We start from the raw sequence: 23,486 nt of genomic DNA on the forward strand, positions 1-23,486 counted from the left end.
TGAAGAAGGGTCTAGGCCCGAAATGTCAGCCTTTCTGCTCCTATGATGCTGCTTGGCCTGCTGTGTTCATCCAGCCCTGCACCTTGTTGTCTCGGAATACATATAAGTATGTTCTGGCCAATTATTCGGCCATTCAGTCTCAGTTCTAACACTACTCCAAATACTCCAAATATATCTGTAAAGTCTACTCCAACAGAAAATAACAATCACTTTGGCTCATTACTTTATTTCGGTTTGTAAGTATTCAAACAGAGTTACCTGGAACCAGTCAATAGTACAGCAATTAATCAGAGCTGGGAAGTGCCGCAGACGGTTCCGAAATGCTTCACCGATCGGGCTAAACACCAGCATCAGGTGCAGGTTTTGCTGAATCCTCTCAGTGAATTTGCTGTAAGTGTTGGCGGGTGTGAGCTCCAGCTTTGCTTTCCCAGCTGTTGCAAGCTGGGTAATCTGGCAGTGACAGAAAGTCAGCATCAAATAATCACATGCGATGTTAATGCTTGTCGTTCAAACATAAACATGTTCAGAATATTGTCACTCGGATACACTGGCAGCAACATTTCTAAAACAGCTCTGTGGTCTCAACATGACCTGTACACTTCACACCAAATACTTTGGAAAGCGCAGGCAGTGGGAATGCAAGCATTCACAAACAGGAAGGTGATAAATGGTCACAGAGTCACTTGGAATGGTATGGATTGTGTGGTAAATATTGTCCAGGAAATTGGCAGAAAGCCCACTCCCTCCTTGAATCTCACTCTGGGATCCTTCAAGACCACTTGGGAGACTCAGCAGGAACTCATATTATGATCCCAATCAAGGACAAAACCTCTGGGTAAACCTAACTCTGACTCTAATCTTAATGCTAAAGGAATTATCTTCAATGCTGCAATCCCTCAGTGTCCCACTCCCTCACTGCAACACTCTGTTAGTGTCTCACTACCTCACTACAGCACTCCCTCAGTGTCTCACTCCCCCAATATGACATTCCCTCAGTGTGTCACTCCCTCAATGTCTCACTCCCTCAGTGTCTCATTCTCTCACTGCCTCACTCCCTCAGTGTCTCACTCCCCCAATGTGACATTTCCTCAGTGTGTCACTCCCTCAGTGTCTCACTCCCTCAGTGTCTCATTCTCTCACTGCCTCACTCCCTCAGTGCCTCACACCCTCAGTGTCTCACTCCCCCAGTGTGACATTCCCTCAGTGTGACATTCGCTCAGTGTCTCACACCCTCAGTGTCTCATTCCCTCACTTTGGCCCTCTCACTGCGGCACTCCCTCACTTTGGCCCTCTCACTGCAGCACTCCCTCATTGCGGCACTCCCTCACTGCGGCACTCCCTCACTGCAGCACTCTGTCAGTGTCTCACTCCCTCAGCATGGCAATCTGCCAGTGTTTCACTCCCTTAGTTTCTCACTCCCTTGATGTGATACTCCCTCAATACAGCACTCCCTCAATTCGACACTCTTTGATGTGATGCTCCCTCATTGCAACATTCCCTCACTGCAACAGTCCCCCAGTGCGTCAGTCCCTTGATATTACACTCACTCAGTGTGATAGAACATAGAACTGTACAGTGCAGGAACAGACCCTTTGGCCCACAATGTTGTGCCAAACATGAAGCCTAAATGAAACTAATCCCTTCTGCCTGCCCTTGGTCCATATCCCTCCATTTCTTGCATATTTGTGTGTTTATTAAAAGTCCCTTAAATTCCCCTGTCATATCTGCTTCCACCGTCACCTCTGGCAGCACATTCCAGACTCCCAACAACTCTCGGTGTAAAAAATTTTACATCTCCTTTGAACTATCTCCCTCTCACCTTAAATACATAGCCCCTAGTATTAGACATACCAAATCTGGGAAAAAGATTCTGGCTGTCAAGCCCATCTATGCATCTCATAATTTTATAGACTTCTATCAAGTTTTATCAAACTCCGCCACTCCAGAGAAAACAACCTGATTTCTCTAGCCTCTCCTTCTAGTTCATACCCTCTAATTCAAGCAGCATCCTGGCAAACCTCTCCTATACCCTGTCCAAAGCCTCTACATCCTTCCTCTAATGTGGCGACCAGAACTGAATGAAATACTCTAAATGTGGCCTGACCAAAGTCTTATAAAGCTGCAACATGACATTCTGACTTGTACTCAGTGCCCTGACCAATAAAGCCAAGCTTGACACATGCCTTCTTTACCAACCCTATCTACTTGTGTGGCCACTTTCAGGGAACAATGGACTAAGACGCCAAGACTCCTCTGTACATCAATGCTATTCAGGGTCCTGCCATTAAACATATACTTTTCCTTCACAGTTATGATACTGTCTCATTGCGAGATTCCCTCAGTGTGATACTTACTGTGTGACTGGACGGATGAGAGAGTAGCTGAGAGGTGAGTGAGTGAATGGAGGGGGGTAGTGAGTAAATGGAAGGGGGTGTGAGTGAATGGAGTGGGGTGTGATTGAATGGAGGTGAGCATGAGTGGATGGAGTGGAGAATGAGTGAATGGAGTTGGGGCAATGAGTGAATGGAGGAGAATCATAGAATCAGTGAATGGAGGACAGAATGAGTGAATGGAGTGGAGAATGAGTGAGTCAGTGGAGGGGAGCTGAGTGAGTCAGTGGAGAGGGATGAGTGAGTGAATGGAGGGGGGAATGAATGAATGGAGGGGTAGTGAGTGAATGGAGGGGGGAATGGGTGAATTAAGGGGGAATGAGTGTCTGTAATGGTTGAATGAGTGATGGGGAGTGAGTGAATGCAGGGGGGAATGAGTGACTGTGAGGTTGAATGAGTGATGGGGAGTGAGTGAATGGAGGGGATAGCGAGTCAGTGATTGGAAGGGGGAGTGAGTGATTACAGGGGGGCATGAGTGGGCGAATGAATGGAGGAGTGAGTGTGTGAATGGTGGAGGCATTGAGTGGCTGTGAGGTTGAATGAGTGATGGGGAGTGAGTGAATGGAGGGGACAACGAGTGATTGGATGGGTGTGGGGATGAGCACGGTCACAGTTGGGCAAACCTTGACTTTATGAAATTTGCTCACCAACCCCTCTCGAGGGAGAGAAACCTGCAGTCGGCCCAGGCAGTAGTTCCGATGTTGAGATAAACACCTACCTTTTCAATGATGATTCTCTTTTCCTCATTATCATACAGGTTGGGAATGTCCCCAGTGTTGAGAATCATGTTAATGTCTTCAAGAAAGGCTTCATCCTAATGGAAAACAGCGATGAAGAGAACTGATCACTTCGAAGCAGAAGATCATTTACTCATAGCCATTCTCTGGATGTGGCATCATTGGCGAGGCTGGCACTTATTGGCCACCTCAAGCCCTGAGGAGATAGCAGTGAGCTGCGTTCCTCAGTTGTAGCACTGGTTCAGAGAATGGCAAAACAAAACAAACACATACAATCAGATAGTACAGAAGAGGCCTTTCGGCCCATCAGGCCTATACTACCAAAATGAGACTAAATCTACACCAGTCCCACTTTCCAGCGCTAGGCCCATAGCTTTCAATGTTATGATATGTCAAGTGCTCATCCAAGTCGTTTTAAATGTTGTGAGGTCACCTGCCTCAACTACCTCACCACCCTCTGAGTGAAAACATTTTCTCAACTCCTCTCTAACCTCCAACCTTTCACTTTAAAATTATATCCCCCTGTTATTGACCTTTCAACTAAGGGGAAGAACCGTCTCTATTTAACCTTCTCCATGCCCCAATGATCTTATACACCTCTGTCAGGTCTCCTCTCACCTTCTTTGCTCCATAGAAAACATCCTGAGCTTATCCAGCCTCTTTTCATCGCTGAAATGCTCCATTCCAGGCAACATCCTGGTGAATCTCCTTTGCACCCCCTCCAATGCTATCACATCCTTCCTGTAGTGTGGTGACCAGAACTGTACAGAATACTCCAGTTGTGATCAGACCAAAGTATTACAATGCTCCAACATAACCTTCTGCTCTTATAATCTATGCCTCAGCAATAAAAGCAAGCTCTCAGTATGCCTTCCTAACTACCTATTAGGTTGTCCTGACACCTTCATGGATCTATGGACGTGCAAACTACAACTCTAGTTGTAGTATGGCGCACTGACCTCTACATCGCCGAGGCCAGACGCCAGCTTTCTGACACCTCCTGCTACCGCCCCCTTGATCATGACTCCATCCCTAACCACCAAAACATCATCTCCCAGACCATCCACAACCTCATCATTTCAGGTGACCTCCCACCCACAGACTCCAACCTCATCGTACCCCAATCCCGCACCGCCCATTTCTATCTCCTTCCCAAAATCCACAAACCCGACTGCCCCGGCTGACCCATTGTCTCTGCCGGCTCCTGCCCCACTGAACTTATCTCCACTTACCTTGACTCCATTTTCTCCCCCTTGGTCCAGGAACTCCCCACCTACATCTGTGACACCACCCAAGCCCTCTACCTCCTCCAAAGCTTCCAATTCCCTGGTTCCCAACACCTCATCTTTACCATAGATGTCCAGTCCCTATACACTTGCATTTCCCATGCAGATGGCCTAAAGGCCCTCCGCTTCTTCCTGTCCCGCAGGCCCAACCAGTCTCCCTCCAGTGACACCCTCATCTGCTTAGCTGAACTCATCCTCACTCTTAACAACTTCTCCTTCAATTCCTCCCACTTCCTACAGACAAAGAGGGTGGCCATGGGTACCCGCATGGGCCCAAGCTATGCCTGTCTCTTTGTAGGATATGTGGAACAATCCCTCTTCCGAAGCTACACTAGCCCTATCCCCCACCTCTTCCTCCGTTACATCGAGCACTGTATTGCGCCGCCTCGTACTCCCACGAGGAGCTCGAACAGTTCATCCACTTCACTAACACCTTCCACGCCAACCTTACGTTCACCTGGACCATCTCCGTTACCTCTCTCTCCTTCCTGAACCTCTCTGTTTCCATCTCTGGCAACCACCTGGAAACTGATATCCATTTCAAGCCCACCGACTTCCACAGCTACCCAGAATATACCTTCTCTCACCCAACTTCCTGCAAAAATGCCATCCCCTATTCCCAATTCCTTCGCCTCTGCCACATCTGCTGCCGAGATGAGGCATTCCACTCACGGACATCCCAGATGTCCTCGTTTGTCAAGGACCGCAACTTCCCCTCCACAGTGGTCGAAAATGCCCTCGACCGTGTCTCTTGCATTTCCCGCAACTCATCCCTCACACCCCCTAGCCGCAATAACAACCAAAACAGAATCCCCCTCATTCTCAAGTACCACCCCACCAACCTCCGGATCCAACGCATCATCCTCCGGCACTTCCGCCATTTGCAATCTGACCCCACTACCAAAGACATTTTTCCCTCCCCACTCTTATCTGCCTTCTGGAGGGACCACACTCTCCATGACTCTCTTGTCCGCTCCACGCTCCCTTCCAGCCCCACCACCCCCGGCACTTTTCCCTGCAACCGCAGGAAGTGCTACACCTGCCCCTACACCTCCCCCCCTCACCTCCATCCCAGGCCCCAAGAAGACCTTCCACATTAAACAGATGTTCACCTGCACATCTGCTAATGTGGTATACTGTATCCACTGTTCCCGTTGTGGCCCCGTCTACATCGGGGAAACCAAGCGGAGGCTTGGGGACTGCTTTGTGGAACACCTATGCTTGGTTCGTGACAAACGACTGCACCTCCCAGTCGCGAACCACTTCAACTCCCCCTCCCACTTCTTGGACGACATGTCCATCCTGGGCCTCCTGCAGTGCCACAACGATGCCACCCGAAGGTTGCAGGAACAGCACCTCATATTTCGTTTGGGAACCCTGCAGCCCAATGGTATCAATGTGGACTTCACAAGCTTCAAAATCTCCCCTCCCCTGACCGCATCCCAAAACCAGCCCAGCTCTTCCCCACCTCGCTAACCTGTCCGTCTTTTCTCCCACCTATCCACACCTCCCACCTCAACCCTCAGCCCCCACCTCCTACCTGCTAGCCTTATCCCGCCTCCTTAACCTGTCCGTCTTCCCTGGACTGACCTACCTCCACCCTAACTCCCCACCTACACTCACCCTTACTGGCTCCATCCCCGCCTCTTTGACCTGTCTGTCTCCTCTCCACCTATCTGCTCCTTCATCCATCTTCCATCCGCCTCCCCCCCTCTATCTGTTTATTTCAGAATCCCCTTCCCCTCCCCCATTTCTGAAGAAGGGTGCAGACCCGAAACGTCAGCTTTCCTGCTCCTCTGATGCTGCTTGGCCTGCTGTGTTCATCCAGCTCTACACCTTGCTATCTCAGATTCTCCAGCATCGGCAGTTCCCACTATCTCTCAACCCTAGATCTCACTGTTCTTCGGAGCTTCTCAGTGTCCTGCTGTTCATTGAGTACCTCGCTACATTACTCGTTTCTACAAAGTGCATTACCACATATTTATCAGGGTTACATTCCATCTGCCACTGATCTACCCATCCGACCAATCTGTCTACATCCTCTTGCATCCTTGCACCTTCCTCCTCACTGTCAACCACCCAACCAACGCTGTGCTCGATCATCTTACATCTGGCCAGTTTGGAGATGCCACTCTGCTTTCCTATCTGAAAAGACATGAATAAGCCAGTCAGGATTTTACAACAAACCAAATTCATGGTCACTTTTACACATTTTACTACCAGATTTTTCTTTACAATTTTTAATAAACTCAGAGTTTCTGGATTACAATAGAGTGGCACATTTGATACATGTTACTCTGAGAGGGTACTCTCTGAAATCCATCTTCATTTGGGGCTCTGGACGTCTGTATTTAATATTTGGAAGGTAGCTGGACACTTGGAGGAAATGAAAGATTGAAAGATTGCTGGGGGTGAGTGGGATTGGGAAAGGGACTGTGAATGGACTCTGTTTGGCCATCACAAAGTTATTACCTTGATCTGATGGTCAGCAAACAGGAAGACGGTTGGAGTGCCATTCTGACCAGCTCCACGTAACACCTTCTTCAGGTCTTCCTTCCATTCGGGCAGTGTGTATGTTTTCTGAATACTGACTTGGAACACCTCGGTTTCAGCCATGAATGCAGTAAGCCTTGTGGTTGACTGTCTCCCACTTCCTCCAATCCCTGCCATTGATAACACAAGCAAGGATTATCCAACAACATATCCAGGTTTGTAAATGAATGATTGGTCCATCATTCTACAACTAAACACCGAGGCATCCTGCAAAAAGAAAGCTTTCTTTGACATATTTCTATGTGTGAGGAAATCTCACAGGGAAAGCTATCTTCTATTTTACAGCAGTTTTACAGCAGCTGCAAGTCTGAATAGCTTCTGCCCCTCTTGACTGAACATTGGTACACACAAGACATCTTTCCTTCTAAAATTAATTGGCCGGTGGAGCATTTTGAGAAAGATAATTTTAGATACACGTTTCAAAACATCACAACCTTTCATATTGAAGGCACAGCAGCAGAATTGGGGCAGAAATTGTTTTGCACCCTGTTGCTTTTTTTTTGGTAAGGTACAAATGGCAGGAAAGTAAACAAATTTAACCCCCTGTGGGTGAGGCAGATTACTCTATTGTGGGGCCCATTTTCAATATATGAATGGCCTTAGGACCACAGAGCATATTAATGAAGCATTATTCTTCCCAAACCTCTTCCGAATGTAATCTCACTTTAATGCCTCAGATGTCGTGTAACCCCAGAGTTAACATTCGAGGTGGTGGAAGGTTAGCGTGAAGGTGGAGGTAGTGTATGACTCAGGGAGTTTAAAACTGTTGAGTTTACCCTGAAAAGTTTGAAGAGCCACCATTTTACACGATGTGGTAGCAGCAAGCAAGCCTCAGGGATAGACGATCAAGCCACAACCATTCGGGTGTTATTGCTGTAAGAGCTGTGTTGCTTTAAGAGCTGATATGCGAAAGAGCAAAAGATCACGATTGAAACCACACGACCAACTGTCACGTGCAGTCCGACAGAAACAAGCTAGAAGTGGGATGTATACATTGTTATCTGTAACTGCAAATTGCATTCTAAGCTGCTAAATAAACCTCAAAGGATTTTCAACTAAACTGAATCCACACTACTTCAGCTGCGCTACTTACTAATAACACAAGAAGTATGACATGGTGATTAGAAGTGCTGTTTCTTAAAAACCAATGGGCTTGAAAACTACATAGAAAAAAAACCTCTTACAAGGTTTGAAACAACATTTACAATTGGTCTCCTGACAAGAAGTAACTATGAGAACTGTGACTACTTGTTTTATCAACCTGCTTAGGCAGAGAGTTGGTTTTAAATTAGGTCATAAAAGTATGCATCAAAAATATTTAAAAAGCAAAATTGCTGAAGCAACTGTACTGCTCAATACCCACAGAGCAGGATGAACATAAATCCCCCATACACAGGGAAGATCAGAAAGATTCCCGAGCATGAATTGGAAGGCCTCAGATGTCCTGTCTCCATTTAGGCTCTTTAACAAAAAAGATGGAATTTTTAGATTCAGTGTTTACAGAACCAGATAAATAAGCAGTGAAAACAAAAATAACCTTTGGAAATAAGCTGTTGTACAGAGTCAACACTTCAGACATGTTGCATCTTATTTTAAGATGACCAAAGACATTATAAGCTATGGGAAATGCTGGAAGACCAGTTTGCTATAGAAATACACTTGAGAATTCTAGACCTAATGCCTTAAGAGGAAACAGTCACAAGAATTAATGAATCAGTTTGTTAGTAGACGCTACAACAAGGGCAAGGATCAATTTTTCAGAAATGGCGCTGACTATGGGATAATAGAACTGGTGAGCGCATTAATGCCCATTAAAACGTTTCAAAAACACCCCTTGCAGAAAAGTAAGTCAAACACATAAATATTGTTTAAAGATGACAGAGAATGTGGTCATTGTGCCAAAAACATCTGTAAGAACAAAGAACAAAGAACAAAGAAAATTATAGCACAGGAACAGGCCATTCAGCCCTCTAAGCGTGCACCAATCCAAATCCTCTATCTAAACCTGTCACCTATTTTCCAAGGATCTGTATCCCTCTGCTCCCTGCCCATTCATGTATCGGTCTAGACACATCTTAAATGACGCTATCGTGCCCGCCTCTACCACCTCTGCTGGCAACGCGTTCCAGGCACCCACCACCCTCTGCGTAAAGAACTTTCCATACATATCTCCCTTAAACTTTTCCCCTCTCACCTTGAAATTGTGACCCCTAGTAATTGAGTGCCCCACTCTGGGAAAAAGCTTCTTGCTATCCACCCTGTCTATGCCTCTCATGATTTTGTAGACCTCAATGTGCTAGGTACAGCTTGCAGATTTGGGGCAGTAATCAGGATACAGAAAGCAAGCACATTATAAGGACTGTTGCAGTGAAAATGAGACTGTCCTGCACTTCAGGGTCTCTACAGGTCATGTAGAGAGGAAGGACATTGGCTGGACCTATGCAAGAAATCTAGATGCAAAGAGCCAGAGACTACAATAGGAGACAACCAGACAAAAAGCATGTGCAGCAACAACAGGGCGTGCATAAATACAACAATATATATGAGGGCTGGGGAACACAGACTAGGGCCAAGATTCAGAATGGGAGAACCTTCAACCAGAACAGGCTGTTTCTTTGTGAATGTGACAAATTGTGTAGATGAAGTCAGACAAGTTGATGGGTGGTCCCTATTAGCATCAAATACCTGAAGAATATTGGCAAACACACGCTCAAGACCAACGTCAAGAAGTAATATTGGACTGGATGATATAAAATCCAGATGGGTGGCTGTAAGAAAATACAAGGGGAAGAAGACACTGTTGGGAGTAGACTATAGGCTCCTGAACAGTGGCTATACTGCAGGGCAGCAAATAAATCAAGAGATAATGAGGCCATGTAAATAAGACAGTAAATTAATAATTAATGACTTTAATCTTTGTGTAGATTGGGAAAATCAAATTGGCAATAAGGTAGAATTCATTGAGTATATTTCAGAGTTTCCTGGAATAATATGTTGCAGATCTAACCAGCAATCAGGCTATTTTAGGTATGATAATATATCATGAGGCAGTTTTAATTAATGATTTCAGAACAAAAGATCCTCTAGGGAACAGTGACCATATCATGATAGAATTTAGCATTCAGTTTGAGACTGAGAAATCTCATCAGAAACAACACAACCTGCAAATTCCTTTCCAAACCCATGATCTCTGTCAAAAACAAGGACAAGGACAGCAGATTTTTGGGAACACCATCCCCTGTAACTTCTCCTCCAGCCATATTACCATCCTGACTTGGAAATACATTGCCATTCCTTCAGTGTCACTGTGTCAAAATCCTGGCATTCACTCCCTAACAGCATTGGGTCTACTTACAGCATAAGGACTGCAATGGATCAAGAAGGTAGCTCACCACCAATTTTTCAAGGGCAACTAGGGATGGTTGATAAAATGCTGGCCTAGCCAATGATGCCCATGTCCCACAAGTGAATAAAAAAAGTGCTAAACTGAAATAAGGGTAAATACACAGATACAAAGGCAGAGTTAACTGGGGTGAACTGGGAAAGGAATTTAACAGAAACGATGGTTCTGGAACACTGGCAGATGCTTAAGAAAATCATTTGTGGCTCACAGCAAAGAGGAAGAAACATTCTAGGATAGGAATAAACCAGCCATATCTAGGCAGTTAAGGACAGTGGCAAATTAGAAGAAAGTAAACACACTATATGGAAAAGATTAATTGTAAACCAGAGAATTGGGAGCATTTTTAAAAACTGATGAAAGACAGCCAAGAAAAAGAGCTTATTTAAATTCATTGAAAGGAAGAGAGTAGCCAAAGTGAGCATGGGCCCCTTAGAGAATGAGGCTGGTGAAATAATTATAGAGAACTAGGAAATGGCAAAGAAGTTGATTGAATACTACACACCAGTTTTCAAGGTAAAGGTTACTAATAGCAATCCAAAAATGCTATTTCCAAAAGAATTCAGAAACATATAGAATTCTTAAGGGTTTGACAGGATAAATGCTGACAGGATGTTTCCCTTCATGGGAGAGCCTAGGACCAGACAGCACAGTCTCAGAATAAAGGGGCAACAATTTAAGACTGAGATGGGGAGGAATTTCTTCTCTCAGAATGTTGTGAGTCTTTGGAACTCCTTGCCACAGAGATCTGGGGGTGCGGGGGTTGGTGGGCAGAGCCCTTGTGCATATTTAGGGCTGAGACAGACAGATTCTCAATCAGTTGGGGAATCAAGGATTACGGGGAGAAGGCAAGAAAATGGATCTGAGGAACGTTGTATTAGTTGTGATCTTATTGAATGGTGGAGCAGCATGAGGGGCTGAAAGGCCTACTCCAGTTCTTATTTCTTACGATCTTAAATACTAAATAATCAAGCAGCTAAATTCAGGGGGTGGGACAGAGGGCTAAAAGCCAATAAGTCACCTGATAGGATATCAAAGAAGTAGCACAGGGATAGTGGTAATTGGTAATAATCTTCCAGGAATCCTTAGATTCTAGAAAAATCCCAGAGGAGTGGAAAACTGCCAATATAGCACCTTTATTTAGAAAGGAGTGGAGATAGAAGATAGGTAGCCATGGACCTGTTAGCTTAACTTCTGTTATTGGGAAAATGTTAAAATCTATAATAAGGGACATTTTAGCAGAACACTTAGAAATATGTGATGTAATCAGATAAAATCAACGTGGCTTCATTAAGGGGAAGTCATGCCTGATAAACTTATTAGAGTCCTTTGAGGAGGTAACAAGCAGGATAGATAAAGGAAAACCACTAGGCATAATATATTTGAATTTCCAAAAGCTGTCACACATGAAATTAACTAATAAGATGAGAGCCCATTGTGTTGGGGGTAGTAGATTAGAATGGATAGGGGATTGGCTAGCTAATAGAAGACAGAGAGTTGGGATAAGATGGTGCATTTTCAGGATGGCAACCTGTAACTAATGGAGTGCCTGGACCACAATTGTTTACAAGTTATATTAATGACTTGGATGGGCAAAGTGAAAGTGCCATCACTAGGTTTGTGGATGGCACAAAATTAGGTAGGAGGACAAGTTGTGAGGATGACACAGAACATCTGCAGAGAGAGAGACAGTTTATGCCAATAGGTAGAATCTTGACAGAGGGAATATAATGTGGGAAAATGTGAGGTTATGCACTTTAGCAGGGAGAACAGAGGAGCTGAATATTATTTAAATGGAGAAAGGCTGCAGAAAGCTAGAGCACAAAATTGTTTGGGAGTTCTCATGCACAAATCGCAAGAAGTTAGCATCCAAGTTCAGTGGATTATAGGAAAGGCAACTGGAATTTTGGCCTTTATTTCAAAGATAACAGAGTACAAAAGTGGGGAGATTTTGCTTGTGAGATTCCATCCCAAGTTCCTTCGTAGAACATTGCAACAAATTTATTGATTATTCAAGGCAACAATTTGCTCCTTTACAAAAATTTCCAATTGTCAGGCAGTCAAAGGGTTGACAATTGTGCAATATTCTTTCTATTGGGTACAGCTCAAGAGATTGTATCTGGTAATGAGCCACAATAGACATGCAGACTTTTCAGGGTCATGTATGTTAAATAGGGAACAAAGCACGTGACAGTGTCACCAGATTATCCCAGATTCAACTTTCTCGCTGAGCAAATGGCTCACACTGTCAAAGTACCTAGCACGAAGTTCAGGGAAACAAAACAGGATTTTGATATTGCCATGCTACACCTGAGAGTTACTACTCTGGATATGTGCTTACTACCAGCAGCAGAGATCATCTCTGGAAGACAAGTAATTGTCTGTCGAAGTTCTCAGAATTACTGGACAAATTTCTCACAAAACAAGGGAGTGTGAAGATGGTACATGATCAATATGTAGCTATGGAACTGCCTGATCTGCAGGGAGGGTAGACGGACAGAGTCCTCCATCCTGCATAGAGACAAGGATGTCATCCAAAGTGTACAATCAGCATAAAAAGTCACAACATTGAGGAGAAACAGAAGTCAATGCAGGGAACTGTTCAGTGCGCCGATTGTGCACAAAACACAATACGTTAACACATTCCCAACTCTAATATACTGTGAGTTGAGAACACCTGACTGCGAAGTCTAAATCTCCAGAAGATTATACCATCACAATATCCATAAGGATTGTCAAACCACTTACACAGTGTTACAGATTCTTACACTCTTAAACTCCTAGATATTTCAATTAACATTTTTGCATAACTAATTTTGCAACTACCCTAATGTATAGTATATTTACTCATGTTCTGTGATTTTATATTGGAAAGATTGGAGATGTTTCCTATTGCTTTAAGAGTTATGTTGAATTAAAATCTAGTTATGCAACTGGGCCAAGGACCAGGGTGAAATCACATGATCAACTGCCATATGAAGTCAAATAGAAGCATGTTAAAGTCAGGATGTGTCTGTACTTGTCCATAACCGCAAACTGTCGTGTGATCTGGCAAAATAAACCACTCTGAGATTCTTCAGAAAACTGAATCCACACTATTTGTTTAATCTAACTCATCAATGACACAAGAAATATGACAGAAATAACCCGCATGTTTAGAGAGGTCTCAACCTGAGCTCCATGGCTGCTATTGTTACCACAGAGTACAGGTTCCCAAAATCTCATCTCACAACCTCATTGGAGTCATGACCCACAGTTTGGGACCCCTCAGCCTATGTGCTGCTTAAGGGCCTCTTAAAGAACATTGCCAGTGGTCAGTGAAACAAATAGTGGGCTTGGAGCTGCCTTACCTGTAACATCCAATAAACAAGCTGTTCTTCGAGAATTTCTCAGAGCCATGAACATTTTCCCTACGTACATATTCATTCTGTTTTATTGTTGTATAGATCCCAGACTTGACAGCTTAATGACAAAATAACATGTGAATCTATTGTCCATTGTCGAAAAAAAATCTGCCATTCTTACCTGGTCTGGTCTACACGTGACTCCAGACCCACAGCAATGTGGTTGACTCTTAACTGCGCTCTGGGCAATTAGGAATGGGCAATAAATGCTGCCTAGCCAGCGATGCCCTCATCCCATGAATGAATAAAGAAAAAAAAAGTGACATCCCAGTGTAACGATAGCTATCTCACTGTACATCACTCTCTCAATTCAATGGAGTTAGTGCAGTGTGTTCAGTCAGTCAGCTACGTGAATGTGGGGTATGGCAAAAATTAACAAGCACTGTAGCCAGATTATGTACAAGTCTATGATATTAAAGCAATATAAATAGTTAGTGTTGTTCATAAACATTAAGACATCTGTCTCAACAAGAAGCTGATCTTTGTGGTATACGTTACATATGGGGCAGCACTCAGGTCATATCAGGCAGTGGGGTTTCACCTAAGAAACCACGTCACAGTCAATTCTGTTTTGGAAGTTACCATCAAATCTCTGCTCCAGGGCAAACAGACAGTAACGACCACGCTGAGTGTGCTATGAAAAAATGTAAAGACTCCTGTAATTGTATTTTTCATCGCACTCAGACTCACCAACCAGCAAAGCATGCCCACTCGGCTGTTTGAGAATCCTGCTGATTCGTGAGATGTGTTCAATGACGAAGTTAAACATCACCAGGTCCATGGGAGCCTTGCTGGTCTGATTAAATTCATCCAGATATCGTTCAATTGTCTACATTGGGGAGAACAAAGGCAAGAACTGGATATCCAGGTCTGCAGGTCATTGTAAAACAGTTGGCATTATGTGAAGAATGTGTTTATTGCTGTGATTAATTTAATTAATTAGGGACTTACATTCTTTAGCTCATTCATATCTGTTATTTCATTATATGCCTTCTTTCTCTTTTGGTTTGATTTCAGTGACATATAGTCACCAAAGAACAGGGTGCGGATGTCATCATCACTGAGATCTCTGCCAATGACCATGTGGTTGAAAACATTGTTGATTTTTTCTTTGAACTGTTTCTGCACCACGTTCTGACATTGAAGAAAGAAAAATCAGCAATAATCTCACCGTTAGACACAAAACTGTCCCCATCACTCTGATCTCTCAGCTGGCACCTAATAATGAACACTGAGAGATGCACAGGTCTTCATTGAGAGGTGCTACATGGTTCTGTGCCTGCCATGTCCTTCACATTATCTTTCCAGTGATTCTTCCCATTCCAGCACAGGCACACACGTGTCAATGTGGGCAAGGTGGAGGTATGGGGGGGTATGGGACAGGAAGTGATTGATGTGATGGGTGTTAGTATGGGAAATGCCCATGATGCCCATCACTATATTGTATGTTGCGCAAGGACTTCAGGACCCGGGAGCAAGCTTATGAAGATGTCATGGAGCTGCACATCGCAAAGCATAAATAGACCAGTGTGTGTGGGGTTAGAATTATCTAGTCTGGAAGATTCAGCTAAGCACACGGACCTGAACACATGAAGAATATAGATTACTCCTCATCGAATGTGGATATAAGATCAGAGACTGATTTCTTAAATAATTTTTTTTTTAAATCACTCATGGGACATGGGCATCACTGGCTGGCCAGTGTTTATTATCCAATTATCTTGTCCCTTGAGAAAGTGGGGGTGATCTGCCTCCTTGACCTGCTGCAATCCATGTGCTGTGGGTTGACCCACAATACCTTAAGGAGGGAAGTCCACAATTTTGACCCAGTGACACTGAAAGGACAGTGATATACTTCCAAGTCAGGAAGGTGAATGGCTTGGACAGGAACTTGCAGGTAGTGGTCTTCCCATATGCTTGCTGCCATTGTCCTTCAAGATAGAAGTGGTCATGGGTTTGGAAGATGCTGTGTGTAAGGATCTTTGATGAATTTCTGCAATGCATCTTGTAGATAGTGCATACTGCTTCTACTGAGTGTCATGTGGTAGAGGACTGGATGCTTGTGGATATGGTGCCAATCAAGCGGGCTGCTTTGTCATGGATAGTATCAAGATTCTTGAGTGTTGTTGGAGCTGCACCCATCATGGCCAATGGGGAGTATTCCATCACACTCCTGACGTGGGCCTTGTCGATGATGGACAGGTTTTGGTGGGGAGAGGGGGGTGTGTCAGAACATGAGTTACTTGCTGTAGGATTTATAGCCTCTGAGCTGTGCTTGTTATACTGCAGCCACTGTATTTAAAGCTTAGAATCCCTACAGCGTGGAAACAGACCCTTCCGGCCAACAAGTCCTCACTGACCCTCAAAGCATCCCATCCAGCCCCATCCCCCTATAACCCACCTAATCTACACATCCCTGAACACTATGGGCAATTTAGCATGGCCAATCCACCTAGCCTGCACTGGACTGTGGGAGGAAACACACGCAGACACGGGGAGAATGTGCAAACTTCACACAGACAGTCACCTGAGGGTGGAATCGAACCCGGGTCCCTGGTGCTGTGAGGCAGAAGTGCTAACCATTGAGCCACCGTGCCACATTTGTATGGCTAGTCCAGTTCAGATTCTGGTCAAAAGTAACCTCCAGAATATTGATACTTAGAATTTTTAGTGATTGTGATGCCTTTTACTTTATAGCAGTAATTATTATTAATGTATAATGAATGGTGTTAGTTTGAAGTCTAAGCGTGAAGTTAGTTCTTTACTTTGTGATCTCCCTGACCAGTCTACCATGAACCCAAAGCTAAAACATGGTATCAGATCACCAGATGAAATGTTATAGCATATAATCTGAGATTACAAAATCTTGTGATTCATCTTGCCTTGAATCACTTGAAGCATGACACTCAACTGGAAGCAGGCTTCTCTGTTGTAACCTAACATCTTAATATATAGCCCAGGCACTGATATACCTAAGGAGTGCCATGCTTGTATGTAATAGTCAGTTGTAATAAATGCCTGTTTGATTTTCAATACCACAATATCCAGTTTCTAATGTTATGGGGGATAACATAGGCAATGTTGTAACAGGTGAAACACCCTGCTGGAGGCAAATGATAGGATCAATAACATTCTCAAAGAACAATTTGCTGAAAAAGGAAGTACGCCAACTGAGGATATAGCAAGTTATCTCAGTCAGACAAGCCACAGAGAAACTGAGGGTCAAAGGTAAAGGGCCAGAAAGTAATGTTAGCATGGCATCCCCATGGTAATCATTCTAAGGACACTTCTACTAACCTTCACAATGTGGAAGAATAGCTTTCTGTCTTGAGTGTCAACCAATCGATCACAGAAGACACGATAGACCTCATGGATCCAGAGTCTCATTAATTTATGATCCCCTTCGATTCCTTGTGGAACACAATCTGGTTTTAACAGCAGCAAACCCTGAAATAAAGACGCGGGTAAATTCAAGGAAAGACCACCACTGAGATTAATGGGATAATTCACAACCATCTGTCTGGTATAACCTGGATCATTTCTGTAGTAATTGCTCTGAGATTATGTTACCTGAATCACCCGGGAGAAATCTCGCAGGCTAAAGATGTAATGTGATTTAGCAGGAGTCGGGAGGAAGTTTTCCAGTGCCTGGATGTACACCTCTGTGGTAGCCCAGACCAGAATCTACAGAGATACATACAGTAAGCACAAAAGTATTCATACCTGTGTTCAGAACAACATTACAATGTCAACTTCAGAGAGTCCCAATCACCCAACATCAGCGACAGAAATTTCCACACGGCCTACTTTTACATAGCACCTTTCACAACCCTTGAGACATCCCAAAGTGCTTTGCAGCTCACAAAGACCTCCTGAAGTGCTGTTGCAATTGTGCTGCAGGAAACAAGAGAGACATTATGTACGCAGGAAGATCCCACAACCAGCAAGGCGATGATGACCCAGGCAATCTGATTTTCTCTATGTCGATTCAAGGGATAAATATTGGCCAAGAAAGTCCCCTGCCTTTCCTCAAAACAGTGCTTGTGGAATATTTCACGGATAGTAGATGGGGTCTCAGTTTAGCACCTCATCCATATTCCTCCAGTTGCTCCCTAAACAGCAGAAATGTGGAGTCTGAAGGATCTCAGGAAAAGACTGCTCTGAACTGAATTTAAAATATTTCCAGTGATGCCTGATCCTGAAGTGAAATGAAATCCTACCTCACAAACTTGACAAACAGTCGTCAGTCTTAGATTCAGTCTCTATAGTGTGATTAGATTCCAGCCATTTCTTACCCTGGAGTATCTCTTCAAGGAGATATCGAATCCCCTACTGAAGTGCCAGTCCATCACCGGCTGGAAGATAGTCTTCATGGTTTCTTCACTGAAAGTGTCGATGGCGATAATATTGAAGTGTCGGAGGCAGCGTGGAGTGACAGCTTGTCGGCCACCTCCCGGGGGTGCCATTGCTGCCACTATGGACATGTCATGGACTGGCAGAATGCTCGTGTCTGTCCTGTAATCACATTAACACAGACTTCAGACCCAGCAGCACACTCTCACAACGCATGACAACAAAGGGGCTCTTGTGGTGCAGTGATGGTGTCCCTATCTCTGGCCCAAGTAATGTGGGTTCACATCCCACCTGCCTCTGAGGTCATAGAGTCATACAGCATAGAAACAGACCCTTCGGTCCAACTCGTCCATGCTAACCAAGGTTCCCGAACTAAACTAGTCACATTTGCCTGCGTTTGGCCCATATTCCTTGAAACCTTTTCCTAATCATGTATCTGCCCAAATGACTTTTAAATGTTGTAACTGTACTTGCATTTACCACTTCCTCTGGCAGTTCATTCCACATATGAAATACCATCTGTGTGAAAAAAATTGTCCCTAAGGTCCCTTTTAAATCATTCACGTCTCACCTTAAAGATAAAAATGAACTCCCTTACCCTATCTTATCCATGCCCCTCCTGATTTTATAAACCTCTGGTATTTATGCAGTTCTGGGGCTGCAGGTGCAGTAAAATGTGGATAAAACTCAAGCCAGGCTGGTCAATTGATACCTGTAAATACTTCCTCACAAGACAGCAACTGAGGCTGGAAATCTCAAAGCACAAATTAGTGTTCACTGGCTGTCATCCTTCCACAAATAGACTTTCAGTCTGGACCCCTCATGGTACTGAATACCTCGATCAAATCGCCTCTCAGCATTCTCTCCTCCACAGAAAACCGTCCCAACTTCTCCGATCTCTCTACATAACTGAAATTTCTCCTCCCTGACACTATTCTCCTGAATCTTTGCTGCACTCCTTCATTTCATTTTAAAATGTCCAGATGTAGTACTGCAGTTGAGGCCAAACCAGTGTTTTTAATGCAGGTTTAACACGGCTTTTGTTCTCAAGGCATCTATTTAGAAAGTATATACCTTCCCCTCTACATCCCCAGGGCTCCTTTTAGAATTTTAAAAAATATTTTGTCATGGGATGTGGACATCACTGTCTGTACCAGTATTTATTGCTTGTCCCTAGTTGCCCTTGAGAAGGTGGTGGTGAGCTGCCTTCTTGAACCACTGCAGTCCACCTGCCGTGGATTCACCCACAATGCCCTGAGGGAGGGAATTCCAGTTTTGACCCAACAACACTAAAGGAACGGTGATATATTTCCAGGTCTGATGCCCTTTTCCTTATAGAATGGGTCATGCGTTTGGAAGGTGTCATCCAAGGACCCTTGGGGAATTTCTGTGGTGCATCTTGTAGAAAGTACACACTACAGTGACTGAGCATCAGGGGTGGAGGGAGTGAATGTTTGTGGATGTGGTGCCAACCAAGCGGGCTGCTTTGTCCTGGATGGTGTCAAATTTCTTAAGTGTTGTTGGGGCTGCACCCATCCAGGCAAATGGGGAGTAATCCATCACACTGCTGACTTGTGCCTTGTAGATGATGGACAGGCTTCGGGGAGTCAGGAAGTGAGTTACCTACGGCAGGATTCTAAGCCTCTGAACTGCTCTTGTAGCCACTGTATTTATGTGGCTAGTCCAGTTCAGTTTTTGGTCAATGGTGACTCCCAGGATGTTGATAGTGGGGATTAGTGATGGTAACACCAATGAATTTCAAGGGGTGGTGGTTAAATTCTTGCTTATTGGAGATGGTCATTGCCTGGCATTTGTCAGGCATGAATGTTACTTGCCATTTGTCAGCCTAAGCCTGGATGCTGTCCAGGTCGTGATACATTTGAACAGGGACTGCTTCAGTATCTGAGGAGTCATGAGCATTGTGCAATCATTAGTGAACATCCCCATTTCTGATCTTTATAACAGAGGGAATGTCATTGATGAAGCAGCTGAAGATGATTGGACTTTTGAAGTCTTATGCAGTTCTTCGTACAACAGGGAGTGGAAATCTGAAACTCTTCCCCCAAGAAAAGTTGTTGGGGCTGCAGGTCAATCGACAAATTCAGGAAGAGATTAATAGATCATTATCAGATGAGGCCATGAACTGATAAGGGAGAATGTTGGATAAATGCAGTTGATGTACAGAAAAACATGGTCTAATTCAATGGCAGAGCAGACCCAAAGGGCTGAATGTTGTCCTTCTCTTCCTGTCCTAGATAAATATAAAACATAATGTATTATTCCAACTTTCCCCAAAGCTGAGAATTCTCATATTGTGTTTAACTGGTCTGTACAGGGACATGAGTCATTAGTGAAATAACTCCACAGAGGCCGGTATCCCATCACCAAGTCACCTTTTATTTACACGTGGAGAGTCCTTAACACTGATTCAGCTCTCTCAGAGCCAGCTCTCAGAATGAGCAGAATCCCGTTTACACCTGTCAGCCAGGGCTCCCTGTTTGGACCAGGTTAACATCCCCAATCAGGGAACTCATATTCTATGAGGTCCACCTGGCTGACCTTGTTACAATCACTGCAATTGGCACTGATTTAGTTAAAGTTGGTTTTCACTCTATCACAGAGTGTGAGAAGAAAATGAAAATTATTCCTTTTAAGCAAGAGAGGGAGACTGGTTGGCAGCACAATAATCCATTCTCTCCAACTTTGCACCACTGCACAAATTGAACCTTATTTTGAGAAAGAGAAAGACTGAAAGAAAGAAGTGAGATGAGGGAGAGACAGAAAGTAGAAAAGAAGCATAGCAGTGGATGAAAAGAATTTTCAGCTGTTTTCTCACACGCTGTAGTAAAGATTCGATCTCTCTGATCATCAATAACCCCTCGGGTAAACTGAGTAGGTAGCTGGTCACAATTGGTCACAAGTGAGACTAAGACCCTCATCTTAGAACTGAAATGAGACATGTTTATCAGGCAGATTCCTGTCCCTGACCAGACCAGTAAATACAGTAATAGAATTTTCAGCTTTAGCCCAAGCTGCAACAAGGCTTACCAGGCCTGACCAATCAGACAGAGCCTGTGTACGTTTGTATACTGCCGTCTGGTCTACTTAATTGATCATCATTACTGAAGCAGAATTTAAGCCCAGAATCAGTCCATACTTTGATGAATATCTGAGATTATTAACGATTTTAATTTGGTAAATTGAATCATGACATTTGTCACAATAGTGGTAAAGTTGTGTATTGCAATTTTCAACCACCTTTATCTGATTTTAAGACCGTAAGACCTCAATAAATGGGAGCAGAATAGGCCATTTGGCCCTTCGAGCCTGCTCCACCATTCAATGGGATCATGGCTAATTCAACATTACTGATATCCATTGTCCTACCTTTTCAATGTACCACTTGATTCCCCTATTGATCAAGAATCTATCTGCCTCAGCCATACATATACACAAGGACTCTGACCCACAGCTCTCTATGGCAAGGAGCTCCAAGGACTCACAACCCTCTGAGAGAAGAAATTCCTCCTTATCTCAGTCTTAAATTGGTGCCCCTTAACCCAGAGATTATGCCCTCAGGTCCTGGACTCCCCCATGAGAGGAAACATCCTTTGAATATTTATCCTGCCAAGCCCTTTAAGAATCCGATATGTTTCAATGAGATCACCTCTCATTCTTCTAATACAGTTCCAACCTGTTTAGCCTTTGCTCATTTAACAATCTCTCCATACCAGGGGATTTTAATACCAGAGACTTTTCATGGACCAAATAACAGGTTTAAAAATGGACAAAACGTGGATCTAAAATGGCTGTTGTGATCACCTGACCACAGATTGAGGCCAGTTCAAGAAATCATTGTGGAATAAATTAAAAATTTATCCAAACACATTGAAACCAGAAACTGAATCAGGTGTAAAAAAACATGTTTCTCCTATTTCAGTTGTCACGTGTCTGTTAAGGTGATGTTTTTATCAGCAATTCAGTTAAATTCCAGGGTGCTCATAAAAAAGGGGTCGTAGGGAGGAGCATAAAGGTGTCACTGGTTAAAGTTTACATAAATAACTTGTTTTAGGGTTTTTGGCAGTGGGTACAGTTCAAGTTTGCCATGTCAAAGTAGATTTTTTTTGTTAACAGAGATCTGGTTAACTAATACCTCTGGGGTAAATTTAAAAGAGAACACAAGGAGTTGTCAATCAAGCCTGGAGAAAGTGACGGTCAAACCTCACTGAGTGGAAGAGCCGCAGAAGAGTATGGCAGAAGCTGAATATCGCTAGACCATCAGAGACTGAGGGGCAACCTGATAGGAGTATATAGGATCATGAGAGGCATAGATAGGTGGATAGTTGGAATTTTCCCAGGGTGGAAATGTCAAATACTAGGGGGCATAGGTTTAAGGTGAGAGGGGAAAAGTTTAAATGAGATGTGTGAGGAAAGTTTTTGACATAGAGGGTGATAGGTGTCTAGAACACACTACCAGGGGAGCTGGTAGAAGCAGATATGATAGCGGCATTTAGACAGATACGTGAATAGACAGGGAATAAAGTGATATGGAGCACGTGCAGGAAGATGGGATAAGTTTAGAATGGCATCATGGTCAGGCACATACATGGCGGGCTGAATGGCCTGTTCTTGTGCTGTACTGTTCTATGTTCTATCCACCAGAGGGCAGTGGCCTTCCAGGGAATATGGAACAGGCCTGGGAAAAGCCCATTCCCAATACATAGGGAAAAGGGAAGGGATCATACCCCACTGTAGATTCCAGCAGTGAGTACATCAATGAGTTAAAACAGAGTGACCCACTGGAAGATCAAAGCAACAGAAATACACTTCAAACCACAACCTGTTTGTTCAGGTTGATGTAAAATTCAATGAGAGTGAGGGGCAGGATCCAAATCCAGGCACTCCATAGGAGGTGAATATCAGATTACCACCTACCAACATCCAGAGATCAAATCTGCAAAAAACCCTGAATCTGGTTGCCTACACTAAAATGAGTTTTAAACCCTGGTTAGGATGAATATACTGAATATGGAATCTGTGTTGAACCAAATTTTACATTCATATGATCCATACAGTGCAGAAAGAGACTGTTCAGCTCACTGGGTTCATATCAAACCTCCAAAGAGCATCCCACCCAGACCCAGACCCACCCTATCCATGTAACCCTGCATTTCCCATGGCTAATCCACCCAATTTACACATCCCTGGATACTACAGACAATTTAGCATGGCCAATCAACCTAACCTGCACATCTTTGGATGTGGGAGCAAACCAGAGCACCCAGAGGAAACTCACACAGACTCAGGAAGAACATGCAAATTCTACACAGACAGTCATCCAGGGGTGGAATCGAACCCGGTTC

The 23,486-nt window shown here is 44.0% G+C and overlaps 1 protein-coding gene across 2 annotated transcripts in view; it reads right to left on the reverse strand.

Annotated features, from left to right (window-relative positions):
* LOC109934535 (dynein axonemal heavy chain 3-like) overlaps positions 1-23,486 on the reverse strand; it is a 429,003-nt gene that overhangs the window by 79,967 nt on the left and 325,550 nt on the right. For both annotated transcript variants that reach the window (XR_007264478.1, XM_048610380.1), the window contains exons 45-52: positions 18,066-18,285; positions 17,341-17,454; positions 17,068-17,217; positions 14,722-14,904; positions 14,461-14,599; positions 6,886-7,076; positions 3,109-3,204; positions 259-450 (exon numbers count right to left, since the gene is read on the reverse strand). Coding sequence is in view for 1 of the 2 variants with exons in the window: in XM_048610380.1 (XP_048466337.1) it covers positions 259-450; positions 3,109-3,204; positions 6,886-7,076; positions 14,461-14,599; positions 14,722-14,904; positions 17,068-17,217; positions 17,341-17,454; positions 18,066-18,285 (1,285 nt within the window). In the remaining variant the exon portion in view is untranslated. The remainder of the gene's footprint in view (positions 1-258; positions 451-3,108; positions 3,205-6,885; positions 7,077-14,460; positions 14,600-14,721; positions 14,905-17,067; positions 17,218-17,340; positions 17,455-18,065; positions 18,286-23,486) is intronic.

This window comes from Rhincodon typus, chromosome 22, assembly GCF_021869965.1.
Source record: "Rhincodon typus isolate 14 chromosome 22, sRhiTyp1.1, whole genome shotgun sequence".
Taxonomy (NCBI): Eukaryota; Metazoa; Chordata; class Chondrichthyes; order Orectolobiformes; family Rhincodontidae; genus Rhincodon; species Rhincodon typus.